This window comes from Neolamprologus multifasciatus, chromosome 23 (assembly GCF_963576455.1).
Source record: "Neolamprologus multifasciatus chromosome 23, fNeoMul1.2, whole genome shotgun sequence".
Taxonomy (NCBI): Eukaryota; Metazoa; Chordata; class Actinopteri; order Cichliformes; family Cichlidae; genus Neolamprologus; species Neolamprologus multifasciatus.
In genome coordinates, this window is record NC_140460.1 from 8,021,908 (window position 1) to 8,039,584 (window position 17,677).

General features: G+C 42.1%; 1 protein-coding gene across 2 annotated transcripts in view; it reads left to right on the top strand.

The window, feature by feature from the left end:
• Positions 1-17,677, top strand: part of plpp3 (phospholipid phosphatase 3) — a 28,478-nt gene that overhangs the window by 1,186 nt on the left and 9,615 nt on the right. Inside the window, exons 2-5 of one of the 2 annotated variants that reach the window (XM_085150589.1) lie at positions 11,964-12,121; positions 15,063-15,155; positions 15,770-15,957; positions 16,056-16,113. In XM_085150589.1, coding sequence (XP_085006715.1) covers positions 11,964-12,121; positions 15,063-15,155; positions 15,770-15,957; positions 16,056-16,113 — 497 coding nt within the window. Of the gene's footprint in view, positions 1-11,426; positions 11,582-11,963; positions 12,122-15,062; positions 15,156-15,769; positions 15,958-16,055; positions 16,114-17,677 lie in introns of both variants that reach the window. The other variant, XM_085150590.1, reaches the window with a different exon arrangement.

The window sequence follows — 17,677 nt, forward strand, 5'->3', positions numbered from 1 at the left end:
TTCTCTGATAACCATGATCATCTGATCCCAAATCAGATGAACATGTTTATCAGTCCAGCTAAAGCTAGGCTGAGTTGCAAGGTGACTAAAGTAAAAATCAAAGTGTAATTAAGATACTGATTAACAGCTCACGAAACAGTCCCCAAAGCTAATGTCACATCAGTTTTTTTTTGTTTTTTTTTGCATTAGCTCTCATTTGCTTCCACAGAAATCTTAATGTGTGTTAGTTCTAAGTATTTATTCAGTGGGCATCCCATACAGATTCAGTGTGCTGCCTTTGTGTATGTGTGTCTGGTGTCTGTGTGTGTGTTGCTTTGCTGGTTTGTTTTTGGCTGTTGTCACTGTAGCCCAGTCCTTTTAGTGTTGAGCGCCCGTAAACCCCCCCCCCCCCCTTCTTTTCACACTATTTTCATTCCCCCCATCTCCCCTTTCTCTTTTTTGGAAAAGGATTATGGGAGTTCTGCTTAACTTCTACACATTCACTCCTAGAATCTTGCCAATCCCTGGCCAGCTGCCCCTGATCTCTTCACTTCAAATTACTTTCTTTCTTTCTGGCTCTCTTTCTCCCTCTCTGTCCAGGGGAATGCGTGGAATAATTGCTTAAGCATGTGTTGTGGTAGGGGAAGGCCTCTCCAATTTGAGTGAGGGATCGAAAAGTGGGACCGGTGGCTGACCGGGCTTTAGAGGAGCAGGTGGGAGACACACCAATAGCGCAATATAAAGGAACCAGTAAAGTACCGATGAAGTATGCAACACTACCACACAGGAGCTGGGTTGTATCATCCAGTATGTTACAAATGGTGCACATTAACTCCACATAAGTGCTGTGAGGTAGAAGCAAAGCTCGCTGACAGACAAAGTTTTCCATTGGGTTTATACTAGTTTTCTTATTAAAGAACCCCAGATAGAGATACACTGTTTCATCTGCACTCATATAACTGTAGATGAGCTTTGATCACATGTGGACTGAATTTCCTGCACAAACCAACTTCCTTTATTGGTTAAAGCGCTACAGACAGTTCTCCATTGCCTTGTTAGGACACACACACGCACTCACAGACACGCATGTATGCCCGTAAACTCACACAATGCATGTAAGAACACAGTAACAAATGGTTACAAAGATTCTCCTTTGTTATGCTAAACACAATCTGGCTGCTCAGTGATGATTGGTTGGCCCACTTCAGGGGTTTGGGGGGGAGTTGCGGGTTTGGTGCGAGGGGTGACTGGGGAGGGGGTTAAAAGAGAGGGAGAAGAGATCAGTAGAAAGGGAGGGTTATCAGGGCATCCTGAATGAGGAAGGAGGAATGCGGGTGTGTTGTCGAAGAGCTCAGCGGAATGCTTAATGGTTGACAGCTTTTGTTCTGAGCCTGTTTATGGCTAAAAAGTAGTGTACTGTACTAAAACTAGGAAATAGATAAGTATCTCATTACCTTTAATTAGCTCCTATTCTGCCAGCTGGGCTCTACACGCAGAGTCTCTGCAGTTACATCTTCCTATAGGATGTTAATGTGCCCAACTGACACACCCTTAGGTGCAGATAATGAGTGTCTGCATAAAAGACATCTGAGACCATCTATAGCTGCACACAAGGACAAAAGAAAACATGTTTACATGTTTAATGAAGAAGCCATCCCAGTTGGTTTTGCTGAAGAAAACTGATAATGCACAAGTACAGCAAGATTAGAAAGGCATTGAAAAAGCATACTCACATTCTCTCCAGCACTCAACTACCAAGACCAGGGTTACGGCATACAGTTTTGGCAGCTGAGCGCAACCGTCATCTGCTGATTTCACTCTGGATCAGGTTCCACTCCTACAGAGCAGTCGAGTTGATTTAGCAATGCTATAAGGAGCGTGCACACAAACAGTATACACTCACTATAAATACACAAACTGGACCGCAGAATTTCGTATTCCCTTTTGGCGACTCACGGCCCAATAGTCTTCTCTTGGCTGTTTGAAAAAAAAAAAAGTTTATTGTGAGAACACTTTGCAACGAGACGCAGACTAGAGCCGTCTGGAACCCAAGCATCCAAAAGTAGTCTCACTTAAACCATGATTAAGTTTTACACAATGCAAAGGGGATTATACTTTATGTGTTTGCTTCTGCAGAACTGGTTTGGGATGGAGCGGTCTTTTTGTAAAACATAAACATGGATTCTCCAGGACTGGCTTCAATGACTCTATATATGCTTCTTTTAAAGGATCACGATCTGTCTACTTATTATGATCTGTGAGGCAAAAAAAAAAAAATAATGTTTTAAAACGTTTAATTATGTGTTTATTGCAAAATTTGGATACTGATACAGTCAGGTGTTCAGTGGTCTGCTTTTCCACAAACCACAGACAGGTAGCAAAGAAGAGCGTAACCTTTTGGCCTCGAGGAATCAGCTTCATAACTGGCCCCGGAGCATTAACCCTTCTGTATTCAACTCCTGCGTTCCCATCAGCTGCTATAACATTACAGCAGTCAGTCACACAACCTCTCATTAAAGTCAGAGAGGTTTAACCTCCACCTCTCCAGGCCTCAGCCACTTCAATCCTGAGCCGCTCTACAAATATTTTTGAGAATTTCACAAATTCTTCATCTGGCTGTAGCTCTGTGCCCAAAGACTCTGGATGGGACATCTGGTGCAATTTTGGGAGTAAGTGAACCAGGGGGCATATAGAGTGTGTGTGTATAGTGGAGCTCAGGAAAGGGTGGGAAACGGAAAGGTAGTGTCGGTCGGAGGTGGGTGTGGTTGTGAAATGAAATCCTGTCTCTTTTTTTTGCCTCCTAGTCCATTTCCACATCTATCTCCATTCCTTCCCTGTGTTTCTTCTCTACCGGAGCCAGTCTTCTGTCTCCATAATAGTCTCAGAATAACAAGGGAAAGATCAATAATGAACAAAATAATATTAGAAGAATATTGATATGCATGGATTATACAGTCTGTGTCTGTTAGAAAACTACATCGAAGCAGCTTCTGAATCCATCACAGAGAAACTGAAACACAGGCTCCAATCCAAAGATGCTGACCTTAATCCAAGGGTAAATATTCCCAGAGATTCTGCACAAGTCTTTCAGAGGTGGGAGCCATGAACATGTTCTTAGAAATATATTTGGCTGGGATTTATTGGGATCTGTTTAAGACATTAGGTGAAAGGTCAGAAAGAAAATAGACTCACATATGATCAATATCTGCAATGCTCTTTGTGTGACACTCATGTGTCACCCACAGCAGACACTTAAAACACTTCAAATGTTTGACTTGCTGCGGGTGCTTTAATCAGTTTGTTTCTAATGAGAGGATGACTCTGAAAGCAATACATACATTGTTATTATTGGACATAAGCAACCTTCATATGCAAAGTAAAGTAAAGTAAAATTTTATTTATATAGCACCTTTCAAGATAAAATCACAAAGTGCTTTACAAAGGCAGAAAACAGACATTAAAATATAAAACAAAGCAAAATCAACCGAAAGCAAATTTAAACAGATATGTTTTTAACTGCTTTTTAATAGACATGCACAGAAGAATATGTCTCAGGATTCAGTTTTGACAGTAATCAGATTGAGTGTTTATTGTGAGAACACTTTGCACATCATAACACAACATAGCTTGATTACTCGACTATACTTTTGCCGTTATGATATCTAAATGTTATCTGTGCCCAGCCTGTGATGAGTGTTTGTTGGCGGCTTCAGGACAAGTTGAGGTTATGGCTCTTAAGAAGGTGACGAGGTGACGAGTGTCCTCTGGCAGAAGATAAAGATCAGCAGATGTCCCTGACAACAGAAGCCTAGGGCTACTATCTCTCCTAGATAAGATGCTAATATAAGTGCACATTTTTGGGAAGATCTATGTTTTTCATGCATGTTGAGATGAAGAGCACTGGTGGCATCAATGCCAGACAGGTCTGCAACATTTTCCGACTGTCATTGTGACATGCGGTGGGTTTCTGCTGGTGCAAGAGTTAACCACCAAACCCCTGGGGTACGTGCCTTAGCAGGGCTGTGATTAGAGGTGCGTGGGTGTGAGCGTGTGCACGTGTGTCCTTTGGGATTCGGGAATAAGAGAGAGGGCACCCCGAGCTGTCATTAAATGGACCATATAGCCTGAAGGGTGAAGCATTTTGTATTCACTCTGTGGGTAGCATGTGTGAGGCATGTGTGGCTCGATTTATAGACCTGTGTCCCATGTGGCTCCCGTGGGCAAGCTGAAGGCATAAGCTTGACCAATTTGCCTGTAGCTGTTCACACTGCTATACAAACCAGACACATTCATCTCCTTTACCTTTTTTTATGCTGTCGCCATCCTGGCACACAAATTGCACAATAAAACAAAGACACCAGCTTGTAGTTTACGCTTTGACAACAATAGTGTAGTAATGCCTCTCATTCTCATGTCTCATCTATGATTATATCCCTCTCATATAAACACTTTTCAAACTGCTTATTTAAGTCATTTTGGATTACTGGGCAGGACCTTACAATAAGCTTTTGTTAGCAGTCAATTTTGCACGTGTTTAAACTTGTGTTTTAGCCTTCACCAAGAAATGTAAATGTATATTTCACAGAATTCTGCATGTGGACAACAAACATCTACTTGCCCATTACACCCATGGAAATATTAACTCTTAGACTTTCTACTTTTTCCACAGTTACTTTTTTGATTTATCCCAGTGTTTTTCTAGACCCTATTTCTACTTCTATTAGTCAACATGTGATGAACAACAATGGCACTAGCCCTTTAATGTAAATTAGAGTGCAAGCGGCAGATGATCTGAAGTTATGGGTCTCATTAAATCTCTTTTCCGCCCCACACTATCCTTTCTTGGGCCCGCTTCCTGCTGTTACACAGGCCCCTCTGTCTGTCACTTTCTCTTACTGCATATACAGTCTTCTGTATTTGTGTGTGTGCTGTGTGCATCCAGGGATGGGGGTTTGGGGGTCAGGGGGATTTCTCTGTTTCGGAGAGAACAATACCCCTTTTGATGCATCTCAGCGCTCTTTGTTTCGTTAACGGGGACCAACAGACCCGTGGCAGACAGAAGGAGGATGAAATAGAAGGGAGGGGTAATAAGTGAATGAGGGAGAGATGGGTACTCAAGGTCGCTTGATTATCTATCAGTGGTTTATGGCTGTTGCTGCTTCTAGCTGTATTGTTGACTGGATTGTGGGCTGTAGTGCTTATCTGCTCAGAGCTGTGTAGTAATCAGCTCAGCATCTTTAATGGCACAGGCCTTATCTAAGCTGCAGCCACTGAGCTCTATCCTGTTTACATACAGAGAAGCCCCCTGGCTGAAGAGGATCCATGTAACACTAGAAAACGTCATGCTTTACATTTGTACTGTAGCAGCAGTTTAACATCTTGTGTACACAGTTATTAAAAAATGGTCTGGGGTATATGCTGAGGTGAGAAGACAGTCTTGTGTTATGTTCAGGGGAGCATTACTCAGAGATAGAAGCATCAGGTTTCAGAGAATCCATAGCCCTCCTCTCCACAGCCAGGCTTTTGTCCCAAGGGGTAATAATGCCATTATGGCAATCGTTGAGAAACGCCTAGCCAGCCATCTAACCAACCAGCCAGATAACGTGATCTGGCCCCTGCTCATGTTTCTCTTCACTGGAGCAGCTGTGCATTTGTCTTTTTTGCTGACAGTGCAGCCAAGCATTAAATAAGTCTCCATGACTTTTAACTGATCTTTTTCTTTAGTTTCTGATGTGGACCAAAGGTGAATTTCTCTTCATCGCTTCAAATGCACTTACAAGCCAAAAGCAACACAGGGCCAGCAGCAGCACTCAGAAGTTGCCCACACAGGTGCCTGCTGGTAAAAGACCCTAGAGTGTGTCCCAACAGATGCCTGTGTGTAAAAAGGCATTTATTCCTGTGAATAAAATCTCTCTGAGTAAGCACATGCTTCAGCCAGCGGCCCCCCGGTCGCTACAGCATTCACACAGGGGGGGGGGGGAGGGATTCACTCTGCGCACCACTCTGCTGACCTCAGCCACTCCTGTGTATCTATGTGTGCGTCTGTGTTTGTGTAATTGTGAGCTTTGTACATGCGTGAGACACATCAGCAACCTGTGGAAACAAAGAAACTAATATCTCGAGCCAAACGTCTGCATCGGTGCATGTTTGTGCACGCGTTTATAAACGTATGTTTCCTAAACAGTGATTATGTGTATGGTAAAAGCACGGGTGGTTTATATGGAGCCGAGTTTGTTTATTTGGATTGCGAGGACATTTTTAAAGCCCTTTGTGGTCGACGGCTTAAAATTGTTTCAGAAAGAAGTTGGCTGAAGTCGCCAGTGAAACCACAGTAATCCACTTTCACACCCACATAGACACACACACAACCGCACACTCTCGAAGATACAATACACAGCGTCACAGTGACATTTGGATCCTGTAGGCTATGGCATAATCCTAGAGTTATGTCACATCTCTCACCTATGACCTTTTGCTCTTCCGGGATCTGTCTTGAATGTATGCACACTATCTCTAAATATGTGGAAAGCCTCACATAGTCTTGCTCGTGGCTTTAGTGACCCTAAGATAGGGCTAACTGGGTGGGCTCGCCTAACTGTAAAGTGTTTGTGTGACAAATTTCAAAACATCCGAGGCATCTGCTTGGCATGCCATTTTTAAAACCTCAGGGGTGACAGTACAAATAATAATGAATATGTGTCCTCTGCAAACACTTAGCTTAAGATTGAGACTGGAATTACTATTAAATAAATTAATAGAAACAGTTAAAAATACACTATGTACCACTGTTTTAATAGAAAATGTGCCACTATGACAAACTGTGTGTGTTACAAACACAATCTCACTACTGACACACACATGCACATGCACACTCTCTAATTGCAATGTCACTTGCAGGTGGATGAGAGCATTCATTCATCAACAATACCGGACTAAAGGACGCTCATAAAGAAAGACACTCCTTCTCATTCACACACATATCAAATAACCGCAAGATAATATCTCTGCACACTTCTCTTTAGCAATGTAGGGCACTTTAAAACTTCATTTTACAAATGCAGATTATGTCGTTTGGTATTTACAAATCAGAATTATAAAAGTATTAAGAGTTTCTTCAGTAGCCTGAAAAATATAAATGCTTTGACATGTCCACACAGGCAAAGATCATGTTGTTTATAGTTTTTTAAAAAGTTCCACTTAGTTTAACAGAAAAGAAAACATTTTGACCTGTTAATAATTCTCTCAAAATGTCACAGATTGCTTAAATTGTCCAAAATTTGTTATCGCAGAATCCACTGTAAATCTAACCACATATTTAGAGACTGCATTTTGCACTTGGCATGTTGCAATAATTGGTGCGAATATGCAGATTTCAGCTACGGAAGTGAGCGGAGCTCTATCTGATCTGCTAAAATAGAGGTGAGAAAAATCAGAGAAGAAGCGACTAAACAGTTTGATTGATTGACTGTTCAGTCTATAGAGTCACAACCCACTATAGACACTATAGACACTATAGACCCAGCCCTCTCTAACCCTCCTCTGAATTGTCCTTGTTCCCACTCCTCCTTAGAACGGGTCACATATTGCTTATTGAGAGACAGGAGGAGGAAATCCTCCATTAGTGCAGACTACAATACCTTTTCCTCTGCCCTGCTCCGCCTCCCATTTACCTCTCACACTCACTGCTGACAATCAGCATCACTCACTAAAATAACGATATAATTCTAATTTTGCTTCTGAAAGCCATGAAAACCTATTAAAATATCAATAGAAACCCAGAACGGTGAGAAAGTCATGAGAACCAAAGTGCGGGAACCTCGCTACCATGGACTCGACATACACGCTGGTGTTCTACAGGGATATTAGTGCAATGTCAAAGAGTATTAACCTTTTAAGCAATGTAGAGATTTAGCTGGCACCGGAATAACAATTGTTTCCTGTTGTGTCAAGTATAGCCAGGCTTAAGGTAAGAAAAGAAAGTGATAGCAAACACATGATCATTGCCTTGCAGTCTCAAGGAACTTTGAACTGTATAGTAAAGAAGACTGTTTAAAAATCCTAAATTCTTCATTTTAGCTATGTAACATTTTGATAAAGTAAATACTTTTTTTTCTTACTAAAAAAATCAGTCTTAGCCCCGCTAATCGAATCTCTCGCTGACTACGCCAAATTTAGCCCCAAAGCCAATCAAACGGACGCCGGAAGGATAATCTCCGTCACATAAACAAATGCGCACACATACACACTTGATCACATACAAAGACAACTACATACATACATTTAAAAACCCCAACTCAACCTAAACGCACGTGGACATATTTTCATCATGTGTTTGTCATTTCCAGCAGGCAGCAGAGCGTGAGCACGTGAGTGGATTTACGAATGGAAAATAAGTCCAGTGCCCTTACTCGCTCTCTCACTCACACACACACACACACACACACACACACACACACACACACACACACACACACACACACACACACACACACACACACACACACACAGGCCCTGCCATGACCTCTGCACATAAACACAGATTCAACCAGCCAAAGGAATTCCTCTCTCTCTCTCTCTGACCTGCGGTAAGTCTTTAGTGGTCTGCAGCGGTTCTCTGCAGAGAGAAGTGCATGACAGGATCTGATAAGACAAATAGAACTGTTCCCAAACTCACTAAGCCACCCACTTTGGTTATGTGTGTGTGAGTGCATTTATGTTTTTTTCCCCTGTTGAATTCTTCATACTTTCGGACCCTCCCTGTCTTTCTCTAACTCGCCATTGAGGAAATCTTTAGACCCCAATTATTCTTTACATACCAGTTTGTGTGCTAAAAACAGCTCCTTGGCTTAATAGTGTGTAAGGCTCATTTCCTATCAAAGCACACACACAACTTCTTCAAATGAATGTTTCCTCTGTTTCCGTAGTTGAAGTATGAACTGCATTGTCGCGTAAAAGCGACCTCTTGACAGAACTTGTAAAGCAGTTGTTTTTTTTAATTCAGTGATGCACCACAAGTCTTTGCTAGAGCCCATCCCACTTCTTTCTGTTTCCTTCCCTTCTGTCTTGGTTTTTCCCTCCTCTGACACTCCTCCACCACCTTTCCTCTCTCTGTGGGTCAGCAGGTCTCCCGAAGGTCAAAAAAGGGGTCATATATCTTCACGCCACTGTTTGTGGAGGAGGTTCAGATGTGACATAGGGTTAACACTGGTGCGCCTTTGAATTTGTGCTGAGAGTTTCATGGACTGACTGTGGTATGAGGAGAATGCCAACATACAGGGTGCTTTAAGGGCGACAGCATGGAGGGGTGGGTGGGCAGCGCAAAAGAGCCTGGCATCTCAAGGCTGTGCAGCGGGCAGACAGAGAGGCTTTCATGACTTCTCAATAGGTAGTGTCGAGGTGTTCAATTGCTCAATCTCGCTTTACTTTTTCAGTCATTCAGCTGGTCAACTCCCGGTTTTCCCATGGTATTCTCCCATCGGTTTAGCCTTTAAGCACTGGTTAGCTTGTGTGTTTTTGTCTGAGTGTGTCTGTTAAGCCCATGAACTTCTTTCATGCCTCCTCATTAGCATGTGAATCCTCCCACCACAAGCAGGCCAGCATGGAAGGATGGAGAAAGACAGGAAAGAAGGGGGGAGAAAAACGCAAAAACCCAGGAAAAACAGGGAATGCTGTGAGAGAAACCAGAAACTGATTTTTGGAAATGTTTTATTTTCCAGGCTGAATGTTTACCCAACACACCCCAGTTTATGCCTAGAGTTAACATGTGACGGGTCTCACTTTGTTTAAAGTGTCTGTAGCCAAGTTCCCAGGCAGATTATGCTGAAAGTCTTGTATGAACAGAAACACGCTGGAATCTCCTCATCTTAAATTGTGTTGATCGTCCCGCCCTGCCTTGCCTGGGCAATTCTGTGCTCACCCACATCTCCTTCTTCCTGTTGTATGCACAACATGGTTCTCAGACACCACTGTAGCCTGGCCCAGCCTTGTGTGGGCCCACCAGTGCCCTGATGAATTCTGCATGCTGTTTGTGCAGGTGTCTGCTTCAGTGACCATTACATCTGCTGACATATGTTGACCAGTGGAAAGAGAGTCAATGAGAAAAAGAGCTTAATTCACACTAAAATCAGCTATAATAATACAAAAACGCTTTAAACTCTGCTGGCAAAATTTGTCTTTTGCCAGCAGTTTTGGAAGCAAAACAGCATAAAATCAAGAAAAAATGTTTTTTTTCTTGAATGTAGCTATATTACATGGCTTAAACATATACACATTGATCTGGCGAGCACCTGAGACAACACTGTCTTCTCTTAGTTTCATTATGCAAGTCTGAAAGCTGAGTGTGCTTCTCTCAGAGGCATGCGCAAGAACGCGTGTTTTGAGGTTTGCGTGAAGTTCATCTGAGTGCTGTGCTCCTCAGTACAGACCGGTAACACGATCTTCATCACCCATCACTGGCGAGAAGACAGCCGTGGCTCTCAGCAGCATTCATGAAACATCAAAGGAAACCATGATGTGAGCTAACCACATGAACCACACGTGGGACTACTTTCTGAGCAGTCTGACATTGAATGTATATGTTGGTGTGTCTGGATGTGGGTCTTCAGGACACCTTCTTGTCTTGACTTCTCTCTATTTATGAGCAACTGTGAACACGTAGCTCACATTTTGCATGAGAACATGTTCTTATGCAAAAATTGTTCCAGATTTGGGTGGGCTTTCTTTTGTTTTTCTTGGTATTCACACATTTTTAAATCCCTCAAAGGAGAATCTGAAAGTCCCAGCCAGCGTTTACACGCCTATATTTGTATTGCTTTGATTTGGAGATGTGTATTTTCCCTCTTGTCAGGAGTATATTAGTCCATGTGTGTGAGACTGGTTAGGAAAGCAGACATCAAAATGAATTTTTACTAATGGCTAATCGTGGCCCTGCATTGTTATTAGTTGTGAAATTCTTTAGATTGTTATGGAGTGTTAAAGGAGTAGTACAAGAGGGATGTCCCAAAAATGTTTCTTTTTCTTTACTAGATATTTTGAAACTCTTTTCCCTAACACTATGCAAACTTTATTGACAATATCCCCCTGTTGATTGGTTTCTTTCTTCTTTAATAATGAACCAATAGCCTTGAGTGCGAGTATGTTTGCTCTGTGAGGAATGAGTGAAGCTACAGGATAAAGTTCAGTTCTCAATGGCCTGTTGTCGCACTGTCAACTAGAGCAGCAGGAGACAGTTTGTCGAGTAAACAGACTGTTTACTGTGAGCACACACACCTGTGAAAGGTTTTTGTCTTCTAATTTGTTTTCTAATGATACTTTCTCTTCAGCTTACAGGTAAGTAAACTGAGCTATGTGACAGTAGGATTCCCCGTATTAGATGTGACTGTGAGTCGGCTCATGTATTTGCATAGGTTCATGCAGCTATCCATGTGTTTGTGTATGTCTGTGTGTAGCTATGCTGCCAGCCCTGGTACTCCATCGTACCGCTATTCGTCCTTACCACAGGGGGTTTTACTGCAGCGACTCCAGCCTGTACTACCCCTACAAGAGAAGCACCGTACCTTCCTCAGTCCTCATTTCTGTTGGCTTGACACTGCCTGCGGTGTCCGTAAGTCCATCCGACATAAAGAGCACTTGGCGATGGGAAACTCTGAAGGCGGAAATAGGAAGGGCTCAAGGTTTATGAAGGTGGCTGTGAAGGAGTGACTCTGCTACATAAGCTCTACCAAAGTTTAGATTTAGCTTATATAACTTTTTTCTGAAGCTGCAAGTGCATCTGATTTTGGAAAACAGTCACTCCTTTGCTCTAAGCTGTCCATCTGACTTCCTTAAGCCCCAACCACTTCTGCTATCCCATGATCCCCAGTGCCGGCATGCTCCTTGTGCTCCCGCCGTTCTCTCCTGTTTGTGTCTGTGTAACTGACCTGGTGCTTTTATTATTTCTTTCTTCTCTCCCTCTTCCTGTCCTTCTCTCTTTGTGTCTTTTGTAGCTAGCCTGCCTTTCCTGATCATTGAGACTAGCACCATACAGCCGTACCAGCGCGGGTTTTACTGTTCGGACGAGTCCATCCGGTACCCGCGAAAAGAGGGAGAGACCATTAGTGATGCTGTGCTTTGTGGTGTTGGCATTCTTATTGGCATCTTCTCCGTAAGTCGATCTTTACACCTCCCTTGGTTTAATTCTTGTAAAACTCTTAGATACGTCATAGTAGGGTTACTCAATTGTGACAAAAATCATCATTATGGCTATTTTGGTTAACGTCGAGGTCTAAATTATTAAACTTTGGCTCTGGAAACATCATACATTTATTGACATTCTAAAAAGCAAAAGGTCTTATAGCTCAGTGAATTTTTAATCTATAAATCTAGTTTAACTGAACTAAGATCTTTAGTGAAGATCTTAGTTCTTTTAGTTAAGTAAAGTAAAGAAAAATCAGATCGTCTGGACCGGATTAGCACCTTGGCCCTGTCACAAGTGGCTCTTCACATAGAACCATAGGCAGCTATCAGAGACCAACGGAAGTTCCGCGCTGCTTCAGTATTGTAAATAGTAAATAGGCGGTATTCTCTTGTTAAGTCATAATCGTGCAGATTGTAGCTTCACAATGTCAGCTGGAGAGCTAAGAACATACCAGATGTCTCAAGGTGTGGATTCCTTCCTATGGAGCAAAATTGATATCCAGTAATATCCCCAGTAAGTACAGAGATTGGTGGGGCTGCTTATTTATTGCAACAAATAATACATTTTGGTCAATATTGGAATGAAGATTATATAAAGATGACTCATCGAAATATCTTTTAACACGGGATCTTCGTGAACTTGGTGGGGAGTGAGTCAGTGTTTTAGGTAGAGCAGACAGAAGCTGGATTTAAAGCATAAGACCAAAGAAAACGGTCATTAAGAAACCGAAACGCATAGTCCCAAACCTAACATAGAGCCTTTATCAAATTTTTGTTTTTATCATGCAGTGTTATCTAAAATTCTCCAGTTTTTTCCTTTAAATGTGCTTTTTTGTTTCCCCCTCCATTCTCTAATGCTTTCTTCTTAATACTTCATTCTTCAGGAGCTTTTTCCAAGCCATTTATAATGGCCTGCATTTTATTACTTTACTAAGTGAGTGAGTCAGTCGGTAGTGAGAGGCCCCCCAAGCGATATTAGGAAGTGTATGTTGGTGTATATGTGTGTTGATGCATGCATGCCAAAGACCAAAGAGATTTTATGAGCTCTTACTCCATTCTCATGGCTGACTCCGTGCCCTCTGTGCCCTGTACATTACTACTGGTAAATATGTCAGCGCTCTGTTCGCTGCCACACTGGTAGCCTCGAGCGTCTCACTAGTTAGCAACAGCATGAAATCTTCATTCCCATGACTGGAACCGTGCTCCAGAAAACGGGAATGGTTCTGGTGTTGTGCCAGCAGATTAGAGGGGGTCAAGTTTAGTGGAAACATGTTATAATGACTTGTGGTGGGGTGCATGACAATTACTGCCACGTGGTCAAGCTAAATGATCTTTACAGCCCCCAGTCTCCTATGTGGCACAGCCCCCTCATAAGTTCCCAGACTGAAACATTGCTTCGCTGTCGCCTCTATGCCATCAACTTAGTGGGCGCCCACGCACGTACACGCTGGACCAGCTCAGCTCTTCTGCTTATTGGATCCAGGACCCTGTTCTTGTGTTAGTTAGCTCCCTCACATGTTCACGTGTGGGCAAAGCTGGCGTGTCTTACACAGCTGTATTCCATTAGTGGCGTCTACTGCCATGCCGACACCATTCCTGTAACACACGCGCTGTCTCCCATGCTGGCACAGGCACATGGATACGCATATATGCACATATATACATGCAGTGGTAGCAGATTCCACTTGGGTCTCTTGTTTATCTCTGCTGAGAGGAAAATCCCAATAGCCCTGCTGGTCAGACAGATTCATGTCTGGCAGACTCTGTTTCCACAGTTAGAAGTTATGAGTTACCATGCATAATGATGATCTAAAAAAAAAAAGAAGATTAGATTCTCTGGGATTCTCAGAGATGCTCTATACAAGCAGATATATAAACTAAGACAGGGGGTAGAAACAGGAGAAGAGATTTGAATGCTGGCAACAAAAATAAACAATTGTGGCCTGTATTAGTCTCCTGTGGTTTTAATCTCCACCTCTGATCTGAGTAATTCAATGACAATAGCACAGACAAACATACATTACACCACCATGTTTATTTCGCTTGGCTGTGAGCTGAGCTGAGCACCCAATACCCAGAATAGGTGTGTTTGTCAAGATTAACAGCACACACAAAGAGTACATGTACACAGTAAAAAAAGCTAATAAAACTAGGGTACATTGTGTGGAAAGAGTGTGAATGTGTGCACATTCATCTGTGCACATAGTGCTGTTTATATTCACAATGTCTGCAGGCATAAAGATGTGCAGGTAAATACTTTTTAAAGAAATTATTCAGAAGACTGAAGCCTTTTGTAGGAAGAAGAAGGAAAGAGCAACTGGTCTATTAGTCCAGGAACCCAGGTGGTACAGACTTAATTCACATCTTTGTGCCTCAAGGCATGACTTGGCACGCAAGCCCCTTCAGTATAGATGAGGTCTTTTCAATGGGCCTTACCTCTACTCAGCATTTCCTGGTTAGACTACCACAGGACTCACAATTAGCTCACTGGACTAAAGCTCCATAAAAAATTATATAGATACCAGTTTTCCTTTTTTCATTGACGTTCACTTTCTTTTTTATTCTTTACATCCGACGTGGAAGATCATATCACTGAACCTTTGCTCACATTCACATCATATTCAAACTGCCTGAGGGAAAGGCAGGCCATGCTCATCTTTTATGTTTGTTTATGTGTGACTTTGCATCATTCTGTTGTCCTGTCTTTCCTGTCTGTTACATCCTTCATAATCTCTCTGTTACTTCAACCTGGAATTGAGTTAGATTTCCTGCATGATAACTCAAAAGTTAAAATTTTATTGCATGGTTTTACGTGTCTGAAACTAATGTAGTGTTGTTTGATTCGGCAACGTCTTAAAAAAAATTGTAATGAGTGTTGTATGCTGTATCTGAAAAAATGTTCCTTTTAGATTGTGATTGGAGAATGCTACAGGATTCACCAGATGCACCAAGGAACCAAGTCATTTGTGGGGAATCCCTATGTTGCAGCTCTCTACAAGCAGGTCAGCTCTGCATCTGACTGGCATCATACGTGTTCTAATAATTTCTTACATAGTAAAGCATTTTTTTAAACATCTCAATTTTATTGCCAAACCTAACATGGTATGTATTTAATTTTTATGTAAGGCACATAGTCGACTGTAAATTCTAATAACAGCTATTGAATGTTTTGAAGGAACTAAAACATTATCTCAAAAGTGGGATAGGAAACATGTTTTTTGCATCAACACAAAAAAATATTATAAACCTTCAGTGCAATATAACTGAAGTGATATGAGACCTTTCTGTGGTCTCTGGACCAGCCTCTTGAGGAAGTCAGAAACAGTACTGAGTGTAGTGAATTACTCACAAGACATAATTAGTAACAGCTGTTAAAATGTGTTAGCGACACAACTTTTACATCAGCCACAAAATTTTTGGTCTTAGAATAGCATGTTACATTTTGAAAACTCATATCGTGTGTGCGATAAATCTGCCACCATTATCGTTTTAGGTACTTGTGCTGTGTAAGTCTAGAAGTCTTAAAACCATAGCAACAGTAATGGAGACAGTTCTTATCTAACAATCAGTTACAGTCATCTGCTGTATCTAATCACTGTTGTGTGTCATCTTGCAGATAGGTGTGTTTCTCTTTGGCTGCGCCATCAGCCAGTCATTCACAGACATTGCCAAGGTGTCTGTAGGTCGGATGAGACCCCACTTCTTAGATATTTGCAGACCAAATTTCTCCACTATTAACTGTTCATTGGGGTACATCACCAACTATACCTGCACTGGGGAAGAGAGTGAAGTACAGGAAGCTAGGTTTGTGTAAACAACGATGCACACACAGTATGAACAGAATATAATATGTTTATTAATGTACTCCTTCAGAGTTTAAAAGTTACGGTTTCTCTCCACAGGAAATCCTTCTTCTCAGGACATGCCTCGTTTTCGTTATTCACCATGCTCTACCTGTGTGTAAGTAACCATCAAGCTCTGATATTCTAACATTCATGCAGGCACACATATGCTGACAATCAGAGAAACAATGATTTACACATAGATGGAGTTATGGAAACAAGGCTGGGCTCTGATTAGGGGATTTACTGCTTGAAGAAAGAGCAAAACATTGTTCTGATCCACTGCTCCACCTCCTCTTCTTCATCTCCTCACTCATTTTTATACTCTTTTTTTTAATTCCTTGGGGAGAAGGATGGATGCACTCCACCTGTTTTCTTCAAAACAGTTGCATGCATACTTCCTGTTCTCACTCATCCCTTTCCACATCTTTCTCTCAGTCCACCTGTTGTGGGTGTCTGGTAGGGTTTAGCACCCCAGAGGCATTTCAAGCTACACACACACACACACACACACACACACACACACACTCAAACACACATCCCAATCATCTCCCCCTCTTCCTTTGTTTACAGACCACAAATTTTATTCTCCCTTGTATGCTACAGGGATTTAAGAATAGAGTCAGTGTTTTGGGTTTGGCTGGCCTGGTTACCAGGTGGTCTTGGTTCTCAGAGTGAAGACACTTGAATATCTCATGTATTATAGTGGATTGCAGTGCAGCACCGTGAGAGGTTGCTGTGGGTATTTCCCAGCCTCTGGGTGAACCTACAGCTGCACTCTGGTCAGACGAAGGAAAAGAACTGCATAAAATGCAGGGGGAAAGTAGGAAGGGAGTGGAGATGTGCTGCATCCAGACCACACAGTGACACACTAGTCAAAGACCAATGTTCCAGCTGTGGTAAACTCAGGACTGCCAGCATCAGTCCAAACATGAGTGGAGTTGAAAAGAGGCAGAACAACTTGTAGTTGATGTTTTTGAATACAAAACCGTCCTGAAACAAAGACCACAGGGTAGGCCCACGCAGTGGTAAAAGGAAACTGCTTTTCCGTTTGTCCCAGTCATGTGACATCACATTTCCACTCAAAGAAGTCCTCTCTTGAAGTTTGCCTAAATATGCATTCTTGTAGACGTCACTAACAGCCAAACTCTAAATTAAAACCAAAGGAATGTGAAGATGAAAGTTTGACAGTTGAGGACACATGGTAGCTAGTAAGAATTAATGTCAGGGATTAATACTCAATACTTAAAACAATTAAATGAATAGAATATAAATAGAAGATGGAACAGCTTCATATGCAAATGTTGCTTTTTGCACAACCGTTCTAGTGAAAATAGGTTATCGAGGCTGCCTTTTTCCGCATCAAAGCCTCTAGTGGCATACATATTCCTTTTCTTTGGTGCTTTCGCTCACTCATCGCTTTCCACTTTGAAAGTGTCATTTCCACATTGGGGCTGCCACCTCGTCCTCTTTCTCGCAACCTCAATTTATCTGCTAATTGGCATTTTGTGAAGTTGAAGCACTTAATTTCCTGACGAGCATGCCTCAGTGCTGCATCTCTGATTGATGTGGTTTGAGCTGTGTCTTAACAGCATCATAGGCTTCAGAGACAGCACACCCATAACTGGCGCAGACCACATGGCATGCTGTTCAGCGTCACCACAGCCACAGAAAACAAGCAT